General features: G+C 43.5%; 1 protein-coding gene across 2 annotated transcripts; it reads left to right on the top strand.

Annotated features, from left to right (window-relative positions):
* Positions 1-327: 327 nt before the first annotated feature.
* On the top strand, positions 328-26398 carry znf1035 (zinc finger protein 1035). Of its 2 annotated transcripts, XM_049584583.1 has the most exons (4): positions 328-741; positions 15041-15095; positions 17034-17097; positions 17218-26398. In XM_049584583.1, the coding sequence occupies exon 4, from the start codon at positions 17259-17261 to the stop codon at positions 25671-25673; it is 8415 nt and encodes a 2804-aa protein (XP_049440540.1). In that variant the 5' UTR covers positions 328-741; positions 15041-15095; positions 17034-17097; positions 17218-17258; the 3' UTR covers positions 25674-26398. The 2 variants fall into 2 exon arrangements, with proteins under 2 accessions (XP_049440540.1, XP_049440541.1); XM_049584584.1 differs by lacking the exon at positions 15041-15095.

Consider the following 26398-nt stretch of genomic DNA (forward strand, 5'->3'; position numbering starts at 1 on the left):
ACCACATCTAGTCCAGCAGACAAGTAGTTTCCCAGTAACCTGGCTCATCGTGCTCATTTAAAATCAGCAGTGAGGTACTGAAGCTCCACAGGGGAGCACTGAAGTCCCACTGAGGACTTCAGTGCTCAGCTCAGTCACTGCCAGCGCAAGAATTACTGCCTGTCTGCCTCAGCACGTAGGGGAGTGCAGGGGCAGCTGCAGCAGCAAGGAGGCAACCGTGGTGCGGTCGCCCGGAAGGAGTCGTGCTGCCGCCTCGTCAGGCTCTGGCTGTGTCAGCCATACAATATGCAGGGGGCGGGCTCTCTCGGAGACCCCGCACCTTGTTATTGGTTGTAATAAGTCCGTTGTGTAACGTACGCACAATTTCGGGCACATTGTCTGAAAATGCGCAAATAGAGATAATGGAGGCGGATTTGGGTCTAGCGCCACTACCAGAGGCACAACAAGCCACATAGCCCGCGCCGTGAAGGAAAACACTTGGCTTAGGATTCAGCTCTCTCCACTGACTCACAGTCCACAAAGAAAAAAGATCTCCTGACGGTATTTCCCAGGGAAGGCGGAAGCCATCGGCAAGGAGGACAGCCGCTTTTTCCGCGTCCTGGCAGAGAAAGCCGACATGTAATGTCTGTGGATGAAGTCTGTTATTACAGTAACGTTACATTACAGTACAGACGATGTAGTCGGTGAACCACAAAGGAATCTGCGGCGAAGCACACAGGAGCAACACGGAGCTGTGTTCTGGTAAGGAATCCTGCTTACAGACAGCTGCAGACGAGTCATTAGCTCTTGGTTATCAGTGCTAGCTAGCATCGTGCTAGTGATTGAGGAAGCTAGCTAGCTTCCCTCAGACCATCAACCAGCGTCAGTGTAACATTAAACTAACACGTGGCTCGACTCACAAACCTGACCGCAGCTGAGGATGGTTTTGTTTAACTGATTGCATCTCACCGTTTCCTTTTTGTCTGCTGTCCTCAGTCCAGGCTGGCTTAAAGTAACGTTACAGCTCATAATACAATCAAGACAAGAGCAGCACACAACTTCTAGATGGTGTTTCCTATTGTTAACCACAACATGAGATTATTAATGATGCTCATCTCTGTTCAGATTATCACCACAAAACATATGTTTACAACAAAGTTTTGAGTAATGTTTCATAAACCTGCTGATAATCACTTACAAGCCTTGAGGCAGCTGTGTTGTTGTGTGGTTTAGCTGCTTCAAAGAGATTATAATATAAGGAATTATAATAAGACCTATGTCAAATCAGATAAACATGATTTGTATTGGGTCATGTATTTCTGATATCAATTCAGTAGTCCCTAGTTCTCAGGGGAAATCCCACTTGACTGTGTTGTTGCATGGAAACACATTTACATCCACCTGTGACAGAGGTCCTCTTGGGGTGCTTTGTAGGTAGAGAGGGACAACATGTCAGAGCAAAGTCCAAAAGTTCCTCACTCTGCTTTTGGGTAGTTTCTGATACAGAAAGCATCACCCACACTCTGAACTTTGTTGCAGCGTCTTTCCATCTGTTTATAAGGAAAAAAAGTTAAGAATATAAGTCAAGTGTTTACTCCTGTGTATATTGAAATTGACAAGTGCCTGCAACTGCACCCCATAAAGTTTTAGCAGAGAACTTCATGATTTTATCCCTGGTCCCTTAGCAAGAGAAGCTCCATCAACCATATACACTCCATGGTCACTTTAATTAGGTACACCTATACAATCTTATGTACAGCTCTGCCACATTTCTACCTGACGAAACTTGTAATGGACAGTTTTTGTTTGGAGAGGTGGTAATTCAGCTATATGTTAATTCCTGAGGTCACAGTGAGTTGGAGTGTTGCACTGGACTGCATTACATTGAAGTGTGTTTTATTTATAGTTATGTTAATATCTCACTGACAGTGTCAATCAACATCAAAACAGGACATTATTATCTTAATAAATGTAGAAATTATGAGCTGTTGTATTGCGTTGCATTCAATTAAGTGGCCACTGCATGTAGTAATTAAATGTTAATAGAATAATGTTCAGAGTTTACTGACAGGTGCAGTAGTAGAGTAACAGCCATTTTGTTTTGTGAATACTTCCCGAATTACTTTCAAAAAATTATCTAATTAAAGGGACCAATAAAAAGTAGGAAACAACAAGCATATCGCTGTCAAATAAGACACCAAACAAGTAAGTCATAATCAAAAGCAATGTACACAACATTATTTTTTATAATATGTGGATTTTGGCACCTGTCTGTCAATTTATTTTTTGCCATAATACTCACCATTTAGTAGGTAATCTGTGTGTGATGTGATTTTCCTGGATTAGGCTGATTTCAGGCTAGGTTGCATTTGCTGTGTTGTCCTCACCTTTGTTCATTTTTCTTAAAAAAAAAATGTGTCAATCTGGGAAGTTGTACTTTGCATTTTTGCTCCTTCCAGAAAAAAGACACCTGCACCACTGTCACATGGCTACACAGCTTGTCAAAGGCTTTGTAATTCACTGCAGTTTGGTAAACGCAACTCAAAGTGGTGTGCATGTCACAGTAGCTGTCTAACCTTCCCCTCACGGTGATGAGATCTACTCTTCCTGCTAGTTGATGGTGATGGTAGCTGGTAAATCCTGACTGTCAATAGTATAATTTCTCATCTGTCTGTTAGCATTATTTTTTACATCACCATGGTCTTAAGGGTGAGTCACTTCTATCGAACAATTGTGCAGCTATTTGAAGTTTATGCTGACGCTCTGTATAAATGGCTTTGAATCAGTTTGATTTACCTTTCCCTGGACTCTGAGGCCTGTCTCCAAGTAGATTTTGCTGAAGCAGTTGCATCCTAACAATGGAGGTGGATTTCATTAGCAGTACATATCAAAAAAGGCCATGACATAGTGGGCGCTAACTGACCTGCTTCAATTGTAGCAGTCAAGACCAGAGCTTGCACAGAGGGAAAGCAGCATGCCACTGTTCAAAAGCAAAGAGCAAGGGCATAGAGGAGGACACACTACTCCTCTGTGTCTACCCAAGAGATAACCTTGGTGAGGGATCATGCTCTCTGCAAGACACTGGCAGCTTGTAATGTATTTCTGTTCTTGTGTGTGGTACACAACGTATGCATAGTAGCTCAACTAAAAAACTCTGTAAATTGTCAAATCAAAGTGAAGCATATTTTGGAGATTAGAAATATTAGATGTGTCCCGACACAATGTTTCCCACACTGAATGTTTCCCACACTGGTGGTAGCTGAGGGTTTGCAATGGCTGGGGTTTGCTCTTGCTGAATTTGAGTTGTTACAACCAAACTGAAGGTCCGTCTCCAGAGCTGCGACCTGCTCTCTCCCTGGCAAAGTCCTCTCCTTTGCAGGGAGAGACTGCAGGATGTGCTTGCTAGCTTGTCTCATTTGTAGTCTAATAAACAGAGGGACAGTGAGGGGAGCAGGCAGGGTCTGAGCAAATGAATGTGCTGCACGCAGCTCTACAATGGAAAGAGAAATAGTGAAAACAACTATAGAATGTCAGTATGTGGCGTTCAATGTTGATATTGAGGCAGACCGCCACAGACAAATCAGTGCAAGGGAACACTGCTCTATTAGCTTACATATTTTTCTGCTTTTGAGCATGTTACACACAGCTACCAGGTGTCATTGGCACTCTTTAAGCAGCTGCCCACGCCACTCAATAAGTGGGATGGAGATGTGTAAATTGCATGATGCTCATGCCACTTGCAACAGGAAGCAGGAACCTCTGCCACCATGGCAACCAGTACTCACCTTACCCAGTGAGCTGTTGTGTTGTGCTGAAGCCCCATCAACTCCTCTGTTTTTAACTGTCCTTTGAACCACACAACATGGGCGAGACATGTTAAGAGGGCATGTTTTTATTATGTTGTGCTTAAACTGATTTGTGCACAAAGTCAGGTGAACCCGGGGGCAATGGAAAACATTTTTAGACTCAACCACATATTTTGTACCTTTCTTTACAGTCCCTGTTGAAAAAGAACAGAGAATGCAACACAGATTTATGTGCATGACACCTGCAACACACACTGTGTAGTGCTAAATTTCCTCCAATGCAGCTCAGCAAGGAAACATTGTGGAAACATGAAGGAATTTAGTACTAAAAAGAGTGTAACCTTGAAAGATACTGTCTTGACTTGCCTTGATTAAAAGAGTGTAGGCCTCATGTAGCCTGTGGTGCCAGAGAATCTCAGGGTTTTCACACATCCTCTGTCTTCTGGGCTCAGTTTTAATGTAATTCACCACAACATCTTGAAGACTTCCATGTTGCACTGGCACCATGTCCTTGTCTACTAAGGACTCTGTGCAAAAAGCAGTGGTTCCATTTTGCATGCCTTTCCTTTTTCCAGAATATTCCTCACCAGCCACAGATTATTGTCATGTCCGTAACACAGGCTGCGCCACCACTTCCATTGCAACACACTTATTCCACATCATTCCTACTGAATCCAAGCATGAATCTGTATTATTGAAAACTCACTGGCTCACTGGAGAGAAACCGCTCTTAAAATGTCACTTTCCTGCTAACCAGTAAAATGGCACAATTCACTACATCCTTGGATGCTGCTGGAGTGTGTATTTGCCATTTGCCTTGATGCAAGCTCTGGGCAGTTGTTGTTTGTCATCAGACATTTTGTGTACCCTTCCCTGAATGATATTATCAGACAGTTATATGATTTTTGATTCAGGAACATGCCAAGAGCTATTTGTACAATAAGACAATAGTGTGAGATGCTTAAGGAGGAGTGGTTTGATAAGCTGCACAGAGTGCCTGCTCTTTTCTTTCTTCTTGACAAAACTCTAATGGTTTTGATGCATTTGTTGGGAGTGGGCTAGGGGAGTGTATCATTTTTAAATGCAACTTAAGTTTGAATTAACTCCTTGTTGAACAGTTCTTGACTGCATAGAACAGTGGTTCCCAACCAGTCCAGCCATGAGGTCCAGATTTCTCCCGAGTCGCTAGTTCAAGGTCCACACCGTTTAATACATTCGGCTGAGTCTTTTGTTTGGCCATGTTGTTAAGCTAGTTTTCTGTATCTGTCAAGAAGCCGTTCATTAGTCACTCATTCCACAGCAAGAAACAGTACTTCAAAATAAAAAGTCTGTGCTGTAAATAAAATGCACTTAAAAATAGTGTGTGTTTTTTCTTAAACTTGGCATGTTTGCAAGTCACTTGTGGTCCATTCAGAATGGACCCATGTCCCACTTCTGCACCACGACCTACCAGTTGGGAACCACTGGCATAGAACATCTTGCTTAATCAGAATCAGAATCTGCTTTATTCGCCAAGTACGTGTGTATACAAAGAATATGACTCTGGTAGACTTGCTCTCAGTGTACCAGAATTGACATAAGTACTCAAGTAATCAAACTGTCTTTGTGTCATACTTGTGCATGGCCATGTTTTTGAGTGAACTAGTTTGCCTTATATTTTGGCTGCTAGCAGGCACCCGTAAGACACTGTGCAGTACACACTCAATGCTCAGGGGTTTAAGGTGCGGAGGATTGCTGCATTCACACCAAATCTGGCGTTGCGGCAAAAACGCCATTCCTCCCATTTATTGAATGTGTGTGTGCGGTGCGTCTAGGCTGTGGATGTATAAAGAAAACTGGAAACAGCATTGGAGGCGGGGCTGCGTTCATTCCTATGAAAATTGCTCGGTGGCGTTTGAAGCTAAAAAAGTTCAACTGTCACATATAAAATTACTTGGATGATCGGCACTGTTTCTGCACTGTGTAGTCCATAGAGCAGGTGCACTAGAGACTTTCGCTGGCTGAGCCAGCTGTGGCTGATGTAGTGCTCCACTAATTTGAATAGGGGTAAAAGGATTCCATCATGTGGCTATAGACTTTATAAATCATATTAGACCAAGTGGATCAAAGCCTGCTAGTGAAACGAGTCATTTCATAGAGGGTTTGTGAGGCTCAAAAAAGTATTCACTGACATACAGATGTCACTTTTGCCAAGGAAGTCAATGGAAAAGTATAATTGTGACAGTGAAACATTACTGATGGTGGGCTGTTGGACATATTGCTGGAAACCAAGATGTGGATCTGTTGGAGTTTTGGTTGTGTTGCTAGTATATTTGCAGGTTACAGGTGCAGTGATGTGAAGATGGACATGGTTTTCCAGTACAGGGGTCAGAAAAAGGAAGAGATGCTTGTGGTAGATGTTACACTTAGTTACACTTGTCACACTTGTGTAGTTACACTTGTCTTTTCGAAGTGACTTTTTTGTGATCGTATGCACCAGATTGGAACTTGGCTATGTCTGCATGTGTCCACATTTGACACTTAAATACGACTTGCTTGATCAGATCGTGATCAGATATGTTTTTGCACATCTGTATCATCTGGTCTTTGTCCACAAAGTCACTAGTAGGCTGTGATGTCAAGCACACAGCTGATATTGTGCTTTGTGATGTGTTTACATGAGCACACAGCAGATGTGTGGTTGTCCATGTTTGCACCTTTGGATATTTGCCGTATTGTCCTGTTTGTCTGCTTTCAGATGTATGAGTTGTGTAATAAAAAAATAATTGAGGACTTTTATTGGGAGGAACTTAAAGGAAATTAAATGTTTATACCCAAATTAGTGGTACTTTGTTAGCGTTTTTCTTTCAATAAAAACAAGTGTGCTAATACCAAAAATCACAAGCAAAAACAGTCTGTGACGCCAGGGAGACGCATGCCGAGGCCCCGCCCCTGCCTGCAGAGGGTCTTGTTCATGAGTGAGGGTAGAATGGAGCATGAGATGGTTCGGCGGTTTGGGGGGCTTCTGCGCCAGACGGTCATGCTGGAAATTGAGCTGAGCCGGAAAGCAAAGCTTTCGATTTACTGGTCAATCTACATCCTAACCCTCACCTATGGGCATGAGCTTTGGGTAATGATAGAAAGAATGAGGTTGCTCATACATACAGCCGAAACAAGTTTACTCAGAAGGGTGGCTGGGCTCAGCCTAAGAGATAGGGTAAGGTGCTCGGACATCTGGAGGGAGCTTGGAGTAGAGCTGCTGGTCCTTTGTGTCAAAAGGGGTCAGTTGAGGTGGTTCGGGCATCTGATCAGGATACCTCCTGGACGCCTCCTGTTAGAGGTGTTCCGGGCACGTTCCACTGGTAGGAGGCCTTGGGGCAGACATAGGACATGTTGGAGGGATGACAAATCTTATCTGGCCCGGGAATGCCTTGGGGTCCCCCAGGAGGAGCAGGAAAGCATTGCTGGGGAGAGGGACATCTTGGGTGCTTTGCTTGGCCTGCTGCCCCTGTTACTAGTTCCCAGATAAGCAGATGAAAATGGATGGATTGATAGATGGACAAGCAAAAACAGCCATGGTGAGATGTCAGATGAAGAGCTGCAGACAACAGGTCCTTAACTGTGCCTCTATAAACTGCTTACCTCCAACCGGGAAACTTATTTTAACTGCCATGCAATTGTGATGGGAAAAATAACGGGGGAAGCCATGGATCAGCCTGCCGCATTTAAACATCATGGACTCAAGACAGGCTGTCATTAGTTAAAGACGCACCTTCAAGTGGGTAGCCCTGCTGTAATGGAGACGCAAATCCCTGCAGTGTTAGGTTACCGCACCAAGTCAAACCACATCAAGCCAAGCCAGAACATGTGTATGGAAAAACCCTGTAAGACAAAAGGTCTGACCTGTGCTCCAGCTTCACTCTTCCTTTTGCACTCACTCTGGAGAGAAACTCCCATGTGGTGGGATGATGATGCCAGGCCTACGTCTGATAAATTTTCCAGAGTGTGACCACATGTTGAACACACCTCACTCATATCTGAACTTAGGCCCAATCCCAATACCCCCCCATGTCCACTACCCCTTAGCCCTTGGCCCTACCCCTAGCCCTTGCCCGCTACACCATGGCCCTCAAAATGAAGCAACGAGGGGTAGGAGTAGGGGTAGAAATCTTTCCTTAGGAATTGGGACACCACTCACTATGTCATCGCGTTGGTTACGTTCACGCATACGTAACTGTTTTAAACAGGAAGCTGCGAGCCATCTATATTTCCAACCCGCATCTACAATGGAGTCTCATTCATCCTACCGATCATGTTTGCCTCAGTCATCATGCTTTGTTTGATAAATGACAGACAACAGGGGACTTCTGCTAGCTAATTAACCAGCTAACATTACGAGGCAGCATAGTTATACTAGCTGGCGTGTTATCGTAATGTGAAAAGTCCAACAATTTTGCAGAACAGGACAGGTGACGGACACCAGATAGTGTAAGCTAGCTAAAAAGCAACCTGACGACGGTAACGTTAGCTATGTATGAACTTTTTTCCCCGTCTCTTGCTTGGTGGTAGCCATGGCGACGTCTACCACTCGCTGACAAGTCAGTATCTGAAATCCTTCGCTACAAAGAGCTAGTTTCATACCCACTACCCCTCGTTATGCCCCCTATCCCTACATGCAAAAAGGAATTGGGACACCACTACCCCTCACGGGAATGCACAGATGTAGGGGTAGGGCCAAGGTGTAGGGCTAAGGGGGGTATTGGGACGGGCCCTGACACACCAAGCCGATGTTCGGCCGCTGACCAAAGTCAGGCCGTCGGTGAGCATCTGTCAGCCTAGTTTTTCTGGTGTGTCCCGCACCGTCGGCGGCTTTTCGGCCAATTGAGCATGTTGAATTGGCGGCGGATCTAGTCGGTGAATGAGATCACTCTGATTGACTGTTTAGGTTTTATTCCCTCGCCCCTGTAGCGAGTGAATCTGCCTGTAGTGAAACCGGGGCTAACCGGTGCTTCCTCCTCAGGCTCCACTTCACTCAGCTGCCCGACAGACCCGCTGCTTTTTCCCACTTTAACCTGAATAACAAACCGCGGCTAGCTTTGTGGCTAGCTGAGCATTAGCTACAGCATGACCAGAGAGAAGCACAGCCAGTTAGCCTCCGCTAGCCTCCCAGCTAGCCTCGGCTCTCTGTTTGGATTCAAATGGAGAGCCAAGGCTAGCTGGGAAGCTAGCAGAGCGTTAGCCGCAGCATAACGGAGGGACGCACAGCCAGTTAGCATCCGCTAGTCTCTGAGCTAGCCCCGGCTCTTCGTTTGGATCCAACCTGAGCACTGAGCCCTGGTTTGTTATTCAGGTTAAAGTGGGAAGAAGCAGCGGGTTTATCGGGCAGCTGAGTGAAGCTGAGTGAAGTAGAGCCTGCGGAGGAAACACCGGGACCTGAATGTAATAGTCCATGGAGGTGCTGCAGTGCTCGGCTGCACATATAGGTAACACCTCAACTGTCAGGATGTACCACTCTGTCACTCCACTCTCTCTCACGCAGGCGCAGAACGTACGTGCCACTTGGCCATTGGATGTAGTCTGTGTAGTGTGTCCAAACCAACTGACACAGGGCGACCTGAGGCGGCGTTGACGACGCAACAGTTGGCTTTCGTCGCCGCTAGTTCTTTGATGTCGGTTTGGTGTGTCCACACCTTTAGTGTGAGCAAGATCCAGTCTCGGAGCGTACTTGACAGTTAATGCATCTTGGCATCATCAGATGACAAAAGTTGCATTGAAAAGTATAACCACGGCCAGAATGCCTGTGAGAAAGGCCTTTTGGACTTCACACCAATGATCAGGGTCAGGGAAGGGTTACCTGACCAGTGTTCAACCCGTCTTTTGTCAGTGCAAATCAAGCAGACCAGCATGTGTTAATCCTTGGTCATGATAGTTTTGATACAACATGGGTCACAATCTGAGAGAAATGCATACCAATAACCTCACATGCTGAAAATGGGCAAAGGGATTTGGACATATATTCTGAACTAGTGTTTTGTACTTGAATTCCAATACTGTATATTAGTACATCACAGTAATAAACCCAGCTAATTTAACAGATTTGGCCTGTAATATTAAGATTACTTCAGGTTTACTGCTTTTTAAGTGCCTTTAATTTATTTGTGACCTGTGTCTGTGTACAATGAAGGCCTCTCTCATTCAGCAGTGTCATTATGTCCGCATACATTAGGTTGTCCCTCACCATCCTGGTCAACTCCAATTTAATTTCTACCTCACCTTGGTCGGCCAAGAGCTCCCACACCTCGAAGTCTTGCCACATCTCCATGTTGTCCAAACCGTAGAAGTAGCTGACACCATTCCTGCTGTCATTGCTCCATTTGTTTATGAGCTGCATTAACCTGCAACAATTGCGTCACCACTGTGCGCCTTCAATTATCACCATTGGTATAAATTGTCCTCCCATGGTTGTTAGCAACTTTGGTGGCGTGCCATTCACAATAAAATCAACTCTTGTGCAAACCACTTCTTGACCAGGGTCACAAAGCCAGGTCAGTGAATGCAGGCTTGCCTTTCAGACAAATAGTCAGTGCTGGTTCAGCCCTGGTTGAGCACTTAATGTTAAAGGGGTACTAGATGACCTTTATCCTTAATCACCTGTAAGGTTAGTTGTAATAGTTGTAGTTGTAGTAGCCCCAGTGCTTCTGTTCTAGCACTTTTGTGTACTGTGACACACCTAGTTAACAATTTACGAGTGTGTATGGAAACTGACAAAAGGGTGCATTTTAACGGTAATATTGTGGTATCAAAAGGTGTGTTGTAAGTTTTGGAAGCACCTAAATTATGTGCTGATCCACCTAAATGAAAAAGTTAAGTGCACCCATGTAAAAAGTCAGTCTGGAGCTCTGCCTTGTAGCTGCTGTAAAGGCCCCAGGTACAGTGGGAATGTTTCATTGATTTGTTGCAAAAGTACGGATGGTCTAATTATTAATTATGGGTGAATCTCTTGCCAAATTAGCAAGCATTGGCTTGTGTGGTGAAGGAGTCTACCAATACTTGAAACTTTGGCAGATGGTTTGGTGTGCAGGTACCTGCTTCCTCCCTTAGGGCTTACAGAGTGTGGCCTCCCTTTTGTTTCTCTGCTGTCGCTAGTAATGGCAGTAATATAAATTAGATGGAAAGATAAATTCCTGTAAGGTAGACTGACTCACCAGATGTGGACAGTGGTTATTAGCCTGCTACTGGCTGGCTGATTTCGGCTGGCATTCTCCCCCCTTCCCACTTCTTACTGTTTCCAAATTCCTTTTGTTGTGGAAGACAACAGCAGGAACCTCTGAGCAAGTAACCTACACACTGTAAATGGCAAGTTCTGACAAAGATTTGGAACATGCAGTAAAGCATGCCTGCTTTGTTTTTTGGTGAATTGTTGTAAAGGGCTAGCCTGGAAATCCAGACCCAAATCTAGAAAGATTTAGGGTCTGGCTATGAGTAATGCAAATGGCCCAACTTGAGGGGCAGCACCAAGTATGCATTTGAAAATATCACTGCACGCAGTTGGATAACTCTACGACCAATCAGAACAATACACAGGGTGACATATCCAGAGCGCTACCAGCGGGGCTAACTGGTAGATTAGACTCTTGCTGTATCCGGTCGGCAAAACAGCAAAAACATCCTTCTTGCAAAGGAAAGATTCGAGTGCCGTCTTCTGTTCCTCTTTTAGAGAAAAAGCCAAGTCTAACTCATTCATTGTAGCGGCCAAAGCCGTTTCAAACTGGTGTTCATCCGTAGCCATCTTGCAGTGTTTACTGACTGATTCCGGACTTCGTCGTCGCAACGCTGTCGTCATCTGTTTAGCTCGCCTCTGGCCCGCCTATATCAGATACACCAATGTGATTGGTGCAGTTCAGCTCCAAGGGCATGGGTAATGAGCATCATTACTGATTGCCAGAGTGATTCGCTGAGCAAATTCAAATTGTGCTCCAGTGAGAACTCTGGATTTCCAGGGTAGTAAAGGGCTACAACAAATAAAACAATATGTGAATGCTCCTCGGAAAGGCTCAGACTCTGTCTTGCAAAAGTTGAATCACACAGTTGACAAATGTCTGTTACTTTTTTTTATGCGTCGTCTTTTGCATGGCCACTTCAATGACAGTGTTTGCCTCCCTATGTGCAAATATTCCACCAAAACAAGTTACCCCCAGACACTATATTCAAGAGGGTTTAGCGCCACCCAAGATGATTATCATTTGTTTAATGCAAGAAAAACAAGCCAGAGCATTTATCCCACTATAGTATAATGATAATATCATGGTCCTCCAGCCCTTTCTCTAGCACTGACACAGAGTTTTGGACATATTTCTGTCAAGACAAAACTATCTGCAAGGGGACTTGGGGATAGAGGTTGGCCCACTCATAGAAACTCCTAATTATCTTCTTGGTGTTGGTATGGTTCTATCATCCAAGATTTTGGATTATTGTCCTGCTCGAGCTGGATTTTCGTGGTCAGTGTTGATCAGATCCCATGCTGCCATGCTACTTTACGGGAGTTGCAGATCCTGAAAGTTGTACAGTGTTAACATTTAACCCTTTGTTCTTTGGCCCAGTGTGAAGAGAAAATCAAAGCACTTCTTTTAGATCAGCTAAATAGGATGATGTAGTGAGGACTCGGAGTAAAGGCAAGGATGGATGGTGAGTATCAGGTCTATTTATCTAACATCTCCAACAACTAGGGCTGTACGGTATACCTGTTTGTAACAAAAACAGGTATTTATTTTAGTGATGATATGAATTTTTCATATACCGCAATACCAGTGAATAGCCCAAACAACATCCGGAACGTGTGCGGTGGGAAAGTGTTTCAGCAGGGACCCATTTCACCGCTGCACACCACAGGGGTGCTAGCTGGAGAAAAGTTTAGAGGTGGGAATGGCTGCTGGAGAGAGTACTGAAAGCGAAGCAACTGTACACGTTGCTGAAGAAGAACACAATGACCCAGAAGAACTCATACCACAAAGAGCAGTGTTTCCCCCATATGCAACTAGCAGCAGCGCACCACCGTTAACAATTGTCCTCTGCTCTCTGGAGTTTCGCCCCGATGCACACGCACATGCGCACACACACACACACACACACACACACACACTAGTGAGCACACTAGAGCACGGCTCGCATTTTCCTAACCGAAGCCGACCCGAGTCTGAGACAATTATAACCGAGCACAACACTAATGGAGAGGAGCTTGTGTTGCGTTCAGGCGTTGTCATGTAAATAACAAATTCCAGCTCTTGAATAGGCCATAGCACAACACAGCAGCATGTCAAGTGTGACGAACTCAAGCAAAATACCATCAAATACTGTCAATCAATCAATCAATTTTATTTATAAAGCCCAATATCACAAATCACAATTTGCCTCACAGGGCTTTACAGCATGCGACATCCCTCTGTCCTTATGACCCTCGCAGCGGATAAGGAAAAACTCCCCAAAAAACCCCTTTAACAGGGAAAAAAAAACGGTAGAAACCTCAGGAAGAGCAACTGAGGAGGGATCCCTCTTCCAGGACGGACAGACGTGCAATAGATGTCGTACAGATCAACATAATAAATTAACAGTAATCCGTATGACACAATATGAGAGAGAGAGAGAGAGAGAGAGAGATGCAGGTAATGACAGTAGCTTACAACAACATTATTGAAAGTAATAATATAGTTATAGTTCTGGCTACTGTGGTACAATATGTTGAAAGTATGTATTAATATCTGGCAGTATACATGTGTGACAATAATCATATGTGTATAATAACAGTAGAAGTATGACTAATGACTAATGATGGCAGCAGCAGCAGCAGGAGGCATCTGGCAGGACCACGGCAGCAGCACAACCACACACATCACGCTGTCCAGGCACTGCTGCGATATGAGTTAATCTGAGAGACAGTGGAGCACAAAGGCTCCGGAGAAGAAGCTGAGTTAGTGACATCCAGAATGGCCAAGTTAGCAAGATGCACTAATAGAATACGAGAGAGAGAGAGAAGGAGAGAAGGTGCCCGGTGTATTATAGGGAGGTCCTCCGGCAGACTAGGCCTAAGTCAGCCTAACTAAGGGCTGGTACAAGGCAAGCCTGAGCCAGCCCTAACTGTAAGCTTTATCAAAGAGGAAAGTCTTAAGTCTAGTTTTAAATGTGGAGACAGTGTCTGCCTCCCGGACCGTAACAGGAAGATGATTCCACAGGAGAGGAGCCTGATAGCTGAAGGCTCTGGCTCCTGATCTACTTTTGGAGACTTTAGGGACCACGAGTAACCCTGCGTTCTCAGAGCGCAGTGTTCTGGTGGGATAATATGGCACTATGAGCTCTCTAAGATATGATGGAGCTTGACCATTTAGAGCTTTATAAGTTAACAATAGGATTTTAAATTCAATTCTGGATTTTACAGGGAGCCAGTGCAGCAAAGCTAAAACAGGAGAAATATGATCTTGTGAAACTGTGAAACCAATATGATTTTTTAAAAAAAAAAACGTGATATGAAAATTTTGTCATACCACCCAGACCTACCAACAATGTCATTTATTAAAAGCATGCACCCAGCAATGTACATGATGCTGGTGAGAAAGCATCCCTCCTCTAAATTAGACTAGCAAAAAGACTAGTGTTAAAAATGTTAGGTAAATAATTGCAAGCTACTCCCATGTACTGTATTCAGAATACAAACTGCTCCCATCAGGTAGATGCTATAGAGTTTGTCAAACTGACGTCATTGTGATGTTAGCCCTATGAGGGTCTATTGAGTAGCCCCTCAAATTTTTCAGGGATTTTTTTTAACCATGACCCATGGGCTGGCTTGTTGCTGTTGTTACTTTGTGTATTGACTAAGGTCAGTGGCCCACTCGGAATATCTGGCTGTCTGTGATGAAGAGGGTAATTTTTGTAGCAGGACAAGAACTTTTCCTGAGCATTAATCCAGGATTGACAATTTCGTATCATTCATCTTCATTCTCAGGTTAGTGTGTGGGTAGATTGTCAAGATATACAATCCAAGCAAGCATGGGTAGATGTGTGGCACACTGAAAGCAGTCTTGCCCATTTCACAGGCACAAGCCTTGATTTCTGCCACAGGCACAGGTCTTGATTTCTGTTACAGACACAAGCTTTTATTTGTCACAGATACAAGCGTTGATTTCTGTCTTCTCTCGAGCAATAGCCATGAAATGATTTTTTTTATCTTGCAAAAACAAAATGCAAAACAAGTGATAATAGTAATTGCCTTTCTTTCCCTTTTACAGGCAGCCAGGATTGATGTCTTTCAAGATTTAGAGGCCAGCAGATATTTAACACCAGGTACAAAAGGTTTTGTAATATTAAGTTTGTGAGTGTGCTCTCAGTTTCTCTTTAGAAAATGCTTGTTTGAAAGGAAATTGCTATCTAAAAGGTTCAGTAGTCCATGAGACAGTTGATCTCAGAAAAAATCATGTTCCCCTGGCTATTCCTGGTGCTCTTGATGGCATTTGCAAGAATCCACCACACTTTAACAAAAATAATTTACCAGAGCCGGGAGGAGTCTCAAAGGCATGTCAGTCAGTCATTCTTGGTGCACACACTTCACCGCCAACAACAGCGTACACAGCTAAATCAAGTAAACAAGAAGACCTGTAAAGGTGAAAGCAAACTTTTCTTCACCTGTCGTCTTCAGTAAAAGTGAAAGCTTGCTTTTTGTTGTTGGCTTTCTTCTGTTTTTCTTTGCCATGTACGCTGTGGCTGGCAAAACAGGGATTGGCAGTTTTTAGTTAATGGTGGTTGTTTCTCAGGAACTGTGTTTGCAGAGCTTCTCCTGAAGATATTGAGCTTGACTGATAGGATGCGCAGGGGAGGAGGATTGTGCAGCCTGTGCACGACACTGCATTTGAGATTCTTCTTGTTGACACAGTGTTGGCGACTTCTCTTGGCTCTTATTGGTTGTTTTTGTTATGACACGGTGCATTCTTGCAAATGCCATTAGGAGCACTAGGAGGAGCCTGAGAAGAGAGAGATTATCTGTCTTGTGTTCTACTGTCAGGATTCAGTTTCAGCAAATGTGTGAAAACCTATTTTTTAAAAGTGCAGGTTCAAAGACATGGATGTGCAACCTGACTGGTTTGTGAAGGCATACAATCATGATGCGGTAATTCTGGTTTACTCTGAGACCTCTGTGGAGGCACCCCCACTGTTCCATCAGTCTCATCCCATGAATGTAGACTGATTCACTGTCTGAAAACAACCTGGGCTAACCCCTGCTGCCTTTCTGAGTTCAGAATCTCTTTGAGGCCTACAAAAGTTCTTGGGTTACAGATGTGACAGCCACTGATGTCCTTCTGGCCACAACTTCAAGAATCCATATCCACATTGTAGGCTCTGAACATAGCCTACTTTTATGAGATGTCCCCAACCTCCCTTGGGATATGGAAAATGTCAGGTGTTCCAGCTTAACCTCTACGACACCTTTGGGTTTGCCTTTGGGATCCCATCCCGACACTCCAAGAACGCCACGTATAAGTGCCTGTTTGGTTCATGGACAAAGACAGTCGAAGCCTGCTTCCCTCTGACATGCAATCACAAAAATCAACCCCTATCATTTCTCAGGGAAAAGTCTTTATACAGCCAAACTCAACCAGAGCTTGTAAGGATCCCTACATCTGTCCAGCTCACCCTGGGCAACCCTGAAAAAAACAGCTGCAACAGTAGAGCTGCAAAAAACAGTTACTTTCGTTATATATTTAAATCTATTGATTTAACATTTGCTGTAAAAAAGAGGAAAAAAGCCATAAAATGTAGTAAAGGGGACCTCTTCAGATTGCTTGTTTTGTCCAAACAGCAGTTCAAACCCCGTGCCATGCAGTAAATCCTTACTTTTGACAAGCTGGAACAAGAAAATATTTGGTATGTTGGATGATAAATTACTCAAGCAACCATTTTTTTCAGCTGCTATCAAGCACTGTATGGAAGTGAGCAAACCAATATCTAGTTGGTATTGCACCACCTTTTGCACAAGCCCAGGATTCTTCCTTTGCTTGACATGCATCAAAAGTGAATTCCCATAGCTATGTGTCACCAATGTGCCTATGAGGCAAGAGTAGCAGTATACTTTTGCCAGCTTAGCCTGACCAGATACCCATGGCTTAGCCTGACCAGATGCCCTGGAGGCAAACTCTTATAGGACTGAATTTTGATAGCATTTGTGGATTATGTTTTTTAGTGGCTTGTGAAATGTTCACAGTAATAATACTCATTTATATCCTCCAGGTTCCCATACAGATGTAATCCACATCATCCTGGATAGTCCTAGTCCTTGTGTGACCAAGAAAAGGTCAGAATTTTTTTTCCAAAAATTGGATCATTTTTCCTATGATAATAGTTGAAGTTTCTTTTAATCCTTGTAAATCTGTAATCTGTAATCTTGTAATCTTATGCTTCTTTGTGTTTTCAGGATTGGACAAAATAAGCCCTAGCTTCCAGTCCTTGCAAAGAATGGCTCATGGGTGGGATTCATACTACCATGATCTTCCACCTCTCTCATCAGATCCAAGCACTTTGAGAAGGACATCAGAGCCAGAGGGAAGTCTTTCCCAGCATATAGAGAACTACATTGGAAATCATGACTTCCCTGGCGCAGTGGCTTCACATGAAGCCTCTGCAACAAACTATTACTCAAATCCCAGTACTGAAAATTCCAGTTCAGACTGTCTTTATCAAAGATACTGCAAGGAAACATCATGGCAAGCTGATGGAGAACAAATGGAAAAAGATTACTTGCAAAGATGTGGAAATAGTGACATTTCAGATTTTGCCACAGATGGATTACCAACATCGGGATCTTTTCCTTCATCTTTTGCAAATGATTTACAAGACCTAAAGCAAGACTGTGGAATGCTAGCTACATCATTTCTTGACGATTACTCAGATGTCAGTAGCTGCTCGGAAGCAGATGTGGGTGAAACAAGGCCCTCTTGTAAATTCATGGCAAATAATTCAGTTCCAAAACCTAAAACTGATTATGTTACAAAACATAGCTCATCAGAATGGCTTTTCACTGATACTGGGAATGTGATGCTTCCAACTGAGAGTCTGTGTCCTAATAAATCAGAGACTACTGTAATTTTGCCAACTACATCAAATGTGTCAGCAGGAGAAAACATAGTTGAATGTGCACAAGACAAGGAGGAAAGTTCAGAAAAAACTGTCACATCCTGTGCAGGACAAGAACAGTCCTTTAGTACTTCTAACATGGTGACAACGACAGTGAGTGAGACTGTTGGGGATGGAAGGGAATATGGTAATTGTCCAGAAAGAAGAGGAAAGGAGCATATGAAGATTAATCTCACTCAAGAAAAAAATCCAAGCATCTCGACAACTGGCCATGAAAACTTGGCTGGTGATGGAATTGAGGAGTACCCAGATGGCGGTGGGGAGGAGCAGGTTGCTGCAGCTGCTCCAAATATGACAATAATGGACAATGAGGATGGTCTCCCAGACGACCTAAGAAAGGAAATGAAAGAATCATTCAACCAAGAAAATAAGGGATTTGATAATCCCAACTCCAGAGATAGTCAAGATGGAAATACTAAAGAGGACATGCAGGACAAAAGTGAAGACCTAAAAAAGGAAAGAAAACAATCAGGTTCATCTGAAAAAGAGACATTTGATGATAAGAAGTCTCCAAATCCCAATTTTGGTATTGGCCAAGATGAAAATCCGGAAACTGACTGCCGGGACGATGAAATTCAGTCAAATACCTGTCAGTCTTCAAATCTCCCTGGTATAAAGGTGTCCAATTCTAAAGCTGTCACTCATGAACTGAGGCAATTCACAAGTACCTCAAAGAGTATCAGTCAGGATCAGAAATCATGCTTGCGGTTATCTGAGCACCAGTCCCATGAAAGTGTAGCTCAGGATATTTGTCAGAGTACTGCTGTAATGAGGGATGGTGATTTCAGCAATGCCAATGACAAGAATGAGCAAAGTGTTGCAAGTCTTTCAGAAACCTGCTTACAGCCAAAGAGTTCCAGCACATACATGAATACCTGTCCAGAAAAAGAATGGACAGGTGCAGCAGAGAAGACAGATAGTGACAAGGATGAGCAAGGCTTTGCTAGTCAAGTAGAGTCCTGCTTACTGCCAAACAGCTCAAGCATAGACCTGAATTCCTGTCTAGAAAAGGAAATGACAAGTCAACTAGAGAGGAAAACCCCAACCTCTCCTACAGAAACTGTTTGTACTGACCCTCCTGTGACTAGTGTTACGGATGATTTAGAGTCCTGTTCACAGTTTAACACATCAAGCACAGACATAAACCCCTGTCTAGAAAAAGAATGGACAAGTTCCACAGAGAATACAAATGCAACCTCTTCTTCAGATCAGCAACAGCCACTACACCAATGTCCAGTGGCCCTACAACCAGGAGGTTTTCATGGAGATGTTGCTGAAGATACAAGAGAGTCGTTAGAAAAGTTGGACACATCGGCAGAGGAGCCGTCAGTGCTTGGCAAGCTGTATGGGGAACCTCTGTCAAGAGAAGATTCTTCATGTGATGCTGATGAAATAAACCTTGATACAAGTCACTATCAAGACACTTCTGTGGCCAGACCTGACAGTAACACCATGAACTATTCAGGGCAAACACCTCAACTCATATCCTCTCTACAAATGAGGAAACGTCTGCAGCCTGTCGTAATAATGAAGACCTTAGAGTTAGTAGATGGAATGAGTAACTCTTACCATTGCGCAGATTGCCAATACACAACCCACAGTGTGGATCATCTAATAGAACACCACCATTGTTTCCATTCCGTGCACAGTTTCCAGTTTTGCAAGACTTGTAACCTCTACCTGATAAGTGATGAACAAGCAGAAAAACATGTGTGTTGTGTAACCAAAGTAAGCCCTCAGCTCTCTTCAGATTCCAGCAAACCGAAGATCAGAAAACGTCGCGGGGGCCACAGGTGCATGAAGTGCAGACTCATATTTTCAAAAATACTTCACTATATCAAGCATATGAGGACTCACACTGGCAAAACACCCTTTAAGTGTAATGGGTGTGGGTTATATTTTGCACAGGCTGGTACCCTGCAAAGACACATGCGTACACCTGGTAGATGCAAGCAGCCAAAACTTCCAGTCACAGATTCTGATGCCATTATCAAAGAAACCGAAACACCACCACAAGAGGACGTGGCACAGGACCAAACATATCTAAATCTGCCCGAATGTTACATAAAGCTAGATGACATCTCCAGAACCCATCTGTGTCGTTTTTGTGGTAAATGCTTCTTAACTGCAGCCAAGGCCAAAAAGCACTACTACAACATACACAAGGGAAAGAGTTTGGCAGTTTCAGTGCAGCAGTGTCAGTCGACCACAAAACTCAGTAGTGAACACCCCAAAAAACTGGACAATGAAACAACAGGGAAATATAAATGTCCCCTTTGTCCACGCCTTTTCAAATATTCCTACAACAGGGCTCGACATTTACGTGACTGTGTCAGAAATTCAGTGTGTGGTGGCAAGGAAAAAGTTTCCGGTAAATATCGATGTCCCTTGTGCCACGTGACCTTCACTTTATCATCTAACCGATATAGACATATTAAGACATTTTGCCTTAGAGAATGTCTGAATCGGCTCGCAAAGGAGAGGGCAAAATCAAAGGAACAGGCTGAACAGAAAAAGGCTAAGGAAACTGAGCCGAAATTGCAGTCGAAGAAGAATGAACAGAAAAAACAGCCCAAGGAAATGGAACAGAAAAAACAAGCACCCCCAGCTTTGACAGCCCCCCGTATTGTACCACGCTACAGATGCAATCTTTGTCCAGCAGTTTTTTGTCATGCATCTGGAAAATACAGACATATGAAGAAGCATGAGCTGTTTAAACTCACTGGCAAAATGTTCAAGTACAGGAATTCAGTCTTCTCTACCTTGTCTAAACCCACAACTTTAAGTAGTACAAAGACTGAAGAGAATAAAGATACCCCAGAATCAACTGAAGCAAATGCCAGTCCTGCCCTGAGCTGCCGTTTTTGTGACAGTCGTTTCGCCACACCACAGTCACTGATGAAACATGTGCGCAGTCACCGAGGTGAAAGACCATACCGCTGTGTGGAATGTGGAAAAGGTTTCAAGAAACGTGCCTATCTAATTGGTCATAAAAGCATTCACCAGAGGCGGATACAGTGTACTGTCTGCAGAAAGATTCTTCCAACTATTGGAGAACTGATTCAGCACAGAAGTTCACATCTGAAAAGGGGAATGCTTCAGTGCCCAGACTGTCATCTTCAGTTCCAGTATCCTGCACATCTCCTGAGGCATCTACCCACCCACAAACCCAAAGAAAACAAGGCAAGTAAGCCTGAAGAGAGACCACCATTAAAACCACAGCAGTCCTTGGAATCCGTGAAAGAGCAGACTGAACCAAATCAGCTACAGTGTTCTTTATGCAAAGAGGTATTTAATGATGCCCACTTGCTAAGAAAACATTGTCTTGCGCATATAACTGGGTCTTCGACAAACCAATGTCCATTTTGCAAACGTGATTTTAATAATCGCCGCTATTTGCTGCGCCACATGCTCATACACACTGGAGACAAACCCTTCTCCTGCACAAACTGTGGAAAACAGTTTTATCGTGACTTGTACCTTAAACTTCACAGTGAGAAGTGTGTGCCTGCTCAAACCATTCAACAACAACTGGTCACAACTGAGTCCAACACTAAGCCAAAGGGGCCACATCGGTGTACCTACTGTCCAAGGAGGTTTTTTAAGAGAATGCGCCTCAAAAATCATCTCAATGGCCACAAGGCAAACACTCTGCTTCTATGCTCAAAATGTGGGCAGTACTTTGGATTTCAGAAATTTAAACAACATCAGAGTAACTGCGGGGAGACTACACAACTCAACACTGGCTTATCGTCTCCAAACGGTGATGACTGTAAAAGCACTTCACAGACAAGCCATGTCTCTGTAATGCCGTTAAAGTCCAATGCATCCAAGATACTACCTTTGAAATGCTCTCACTGTACACAGAGGTTCAGGTACAGATCATTACTCTTGAGACATCTGGTTTCACATACTGGTGTGCAACCCTATGCATGTATGCACTGTGGACACCGTTATGGAAGTCAGACAATGTGTTTGCAGCATGAAGCTTTCTGTGATGGTGTTTACAAAGAGGGGCAGTCAAAGGTCAAAGGTGATACTGCACCTCAGTTGACAAAGACACCTACTCTCAGAGAGGCAGCACAAAAGCCCCAAGCAGAAGGTGCAGCTGAGTATAAATGCAAGTTCTGCACGAAGACTTTCATGAAATCACGAAGCCTGAGACGTCACATTTTGACACATAACGAAGTAAAGCCTTATCGCTGTAAAGCATGTGACAGCTGCTTTTCAAGGTATGATCATCTGAAAGTGCATCAGGCTCGCTGTAAAGGCAAAAAAACACGACTGGAAATCCGTATTCCCAAAATCAGTTTAGAGGATGTTGGCAGGGGTTGGCAAAATAAGTTTGGCATTGAGCCTGCTGAAAAGCAGGAGACGTTTGAGTGTGAAGTCTGTTCAAGGAGCTTTCCATCTCAGTCTAAACTTTCCCGCCACGTCACCTTGTTCCATCTACCAAAATTATTCAAGTGCACAGGCTGTGGCTCGTCATTCTCTCACGAAAAAACTCTAAAAAAACACAGGAAGATGAGAAAGTGCAGAAGGAGCTCCAATAAAACAAAGGCTGTCTTACCACAGGATACTAATCCACCTACAGAAAATGCAGCAAACTCACTTAGAGGGATGAGAAAAAGAATTCTACAGCGTATCCAACCCTACTTCAACAAAAAGCACAAGTATGCATGTAGTTATTGCCCCCGTGCTTTTGGAAACAGCTGGCAATTGAGCGTGCACAACCGCCTACACACAGGAGAGCGGCCATATGCTTGTGATTATTGTGAACAGAGATTTATAAGGAAGGATTATATGCAGCGTCATGCCGCAAAGTGCACCAAAAAAACAAGCATTTTAACAGAAAAGGTGACAAAACCTACTGTTCCTGAAAGCCAGCAGTCAGCCTCTAAAAGCCCACCAAAAGGCTTTTCTTGTGCATACTGTAGCTCCCGTTTCTTGCTATTTTCACAGCTTCAAGAGCATTTTCTAAATGCACACCAGCTGGAAACAAAGGCTCCACCACTGTCCTCTGCTCCCCTACAACAACATCTGTCAAATATACCAAAAATCAAAGAAGAAGTTTTGGATGAGAGTTGTGACAAAAAGCCTAGTGATGTAGGTACTAATTTAACCTGTAAACTCGATACAGCTCTTGATAGCGAGGTCGCCAAAACATTTTCCTGCCCAGAGTGCAATATGACCTTTACAAATAAAGCTGGACTAACTGGTCATCTGCGTGTACATGCAGCAGGGTTTCCTTTTAACTGTAAAACATGCAAGAAGGGCTTCTGGAATAAAAGTCTTCTCCGTAATCACAACAGGAAATGTAGATTTGGCCACATTTCCGGAAGAAGTTCAACCCAAGAGTTGGAAGTCCCTTTAAAAGCAGAGATTGATCTGGTGCTGAATGACTCTGTTCTGGTGTTCAAAGAAGCCTCCAATTCAACTGGCACTGGGGTTTTGCAGACCAGCTTTTCCTGCAAAGATGAGGTAATGGATGAATCCCAACAAAATTCAGAGGAAAATGAGGGGCAAAGCAGCTCAATTAAAGAGAAGAAAACTGTGCAGTACCAATGTTCAGAGTGTGATCAGAGCTTCACCGATGGCCTATTGCTTATTAGTCACCTTGAAGCCCATGGAAGAGAGGAACAAGCAAAAAAGCGCAATGCGTGTATTAAGTGTGGGAATGTGTTTTCCAGTCCAGGAAATCTTGAAAAACACATGAGGATGCATGGAATTAATAAAAAATACTCTTGCCCTGACTGCTCCAAGGTACTGCCCACCATGTCTGAACTTGAAATCCACAGAACATGTCATGACCCAAATAGGCCTTTTATTTGCAAACTGTGTAAACACAGGTTTTGGACAAGACCATCTCTATGTAATCACTACAGCGAAGAGCATCCAGATGATGTTTTTAGGTGTCAGTTCTGTAACAAGGCCTACGCGAGCAAAAAATCTGTGTCAAGACATTATAAAAAATGGCATCAAAAAGAGCAGAGGGACCTTTTGAAGACTGTACAGGATAAGAGCAGCGCTGAACAACGATCCAGCAGTCAAGTCAGTACAGCTGGTGAAAGCGATGGGGATGAAAATAACGGCAGTGAGGACAGCGACTCAGACTCTGCACCATACTTCCCATGCCACGTGTGTGGTAAGACATTCCCAACATCAGAAAGTCTTGAGGATCATCAGAGGTGTCACCTGGGTGAAAAACCACATGAATGTGCAGAATGTGGAAAATGTTTTTTCCAGGCATCCCAGTTGCAGCAGCACCAACGAATGCACAAGTCTGAATTTCAGTGTCAGGCATGCGGAAGGGGTTTTGTCTCACTCTTTGCTCTGCGCAAACACAAGCATACCCATGGAAAGAGCCGTCCATACCGTTGTTCCAAGTGTGACTTCAGTTTTACAGGACCCACACAGTTGGCAGAACACATGTCTACCCACCGCGAAGAGAACTTCCCATGTGATATTTGCAATCTTGTGTTTCTCTCCAAGACCAGTAGAGCTGAGCATCGGAAAAGCCACTCTAAGTCAGGTGACTTCCCTGCACCAATTTTAAAGGAAGAACGTGAGAAGTCTGCTTCACCTTCTGAGAGCTCATCAGTGTCCCCCAGAGAACTGAAATATCGCTGCGGTGTCTGTGGAGAGCGATTTAAAGACCCAGAGGAGCTCTCAGAGCATGGTTGCAATGCAGTCAAAGAGCGAGCATACTCCTGTTCAGACTGCGATAAACATTTTCTGCATGCATCTCACCTGAAAAAGCACAGGACCACCCATCATCTATCGTGGTCTAATAGTGAATATCCATGCTCTCATTGCAACAGTAGCTTTTCCTCCTCTGAGCGCTTCCTCAGCCATCTGAAGAGCCATGTGGATACTGCAGCAGAAACCAAACGTAACACTGAGGGTAAAGATGGAGGTGTGTCACACAGTTTCATGTGTCCAGTTTGCCACCAGTGTTTTGCCAGTGCCACTGAACTGATTGGTCATTTTCCCACACATCCTGGTGGTACCTTTGAATGCAAAATTTGTAAAAAGACATTTCCCTCTGGAAGTAAGCTTGAAGAACATGAGCGCAGTCATGTGACATCAGCTGCTGAATTTGAATGCATAGTGTGTGAGTGTGGCCAGAGCTTTTTAGGAAGAGATGCTTTCCATCGGCACCACTGTTCCCATCAAAAGCAAGCAACAACGGAGGCTGAGTACTCACATCCATCAGCTAAAACATCCCCTCCAACTTATCAAGCAGGAGAGGAGGAGGAGATTGATGTTACCGGAGAGGACTTGTACTATTGCCCTGTTTGCTCAATGCAGTTCAGCTCAAAAAGTGGTCTTCTGGAGCATCAAAATAAAGAGCACCGAAATGAGAAGCCATTTAAATGCAAGCTTTGTGGAAAAGTGTTTGCCAGGAGGCGCTACCTCAGAGAGCATGAGCGAAGGCATCGTCAAAAAAATACGACTCAGCCGGCTGAAAACAAGTTCAAATGTACCCAGTGCAACGCCGAACTGAACACGGCAAATGATTTGTCTTTGCATATGAGATTGCATGCTGAAAATGAAGTCGGAGAGTTCCGCTGTGATATGTGCTACAAGTCATTCAACCAGTGGTCCCGTCTTAAGCAGCACCAAGAAAGTCATGTCGGCCAAATTGTATATGAATGCACAGAATGTGACAAAGCCTTCGCCTTTCCTCACCTACTGGAGGAACATCAACAGACTCATGCTGAGTCGTCTCAGTAATGGTTGTTGCATCCCATCTACCTTATCTCCCTTTTGAATAACTAGCTAATGTAACTTGAAGTTCCTTTCATGCCTTACATCTGACTGTGTACCTCCCGTTATCACAATTTAGATCCTATTTCTATTTTTGGCCCTTGTTACATATTAACAAAGCTCTTGGCTAATGTCAGAATGACAGGGCATCTCCTCCTGTGTTTCTATTACATTGTATATATTTTTAGTTCTAATATTGGAATTTGTATACAGTTAATTAGCCAGATAGTTTCTTGACAGTGTTTGTAAATCTCTGACAAAATTGTGTAAAGCTGTTAACATTAAATGTGATGAAAACAGACAATGCATGATGGGATGAGATGTTTATGAAAAGTCTTGGATAAAGGCTGAAATTTTTTATCAAACATTATGATGTTTAGATGTTTGACATCAATTTTCAAACAGTGGTAAGTCAGTTTTGCTGATATGAAAAATAGACTTCAAACTGGTCATTATAATCTTGGTATTTTCTATGACCTCATGTACAATAGATAATTTTGTAATTTTCAGTTTAGCATTTCTCTGTATTTATCATGGGTTGCATTTTTCAAGGTAATAGTTTGCCATTTTTCTTGTATATACTTTTTGAAATATGTTCTAATTGAATATTCTTTTCACAACCCAAGGATGTTACTTTCTTAAGAAATTTAAGTTGATGCATTCAATTAAGGAGTAAAGTCAACTTGAAAATC

The sequence above is a fragment of the Epinephelus fuscoguttatus genome, linkage group LG8 (assembly GCF_011397635.1).
Source record: "Epinephelus fuscoguttatus linkage group LG8, E.fuscoguttatus.final_Chr_v1".
In the NCBI taxonomy this organism is placed as follows: domain Eukaryota; kingdom Metazoa; phylum Chordata; class Actinopteri; order Perciformes; family Serranidae; genus Epinephelus; species Epinephelus fuscoguttatus.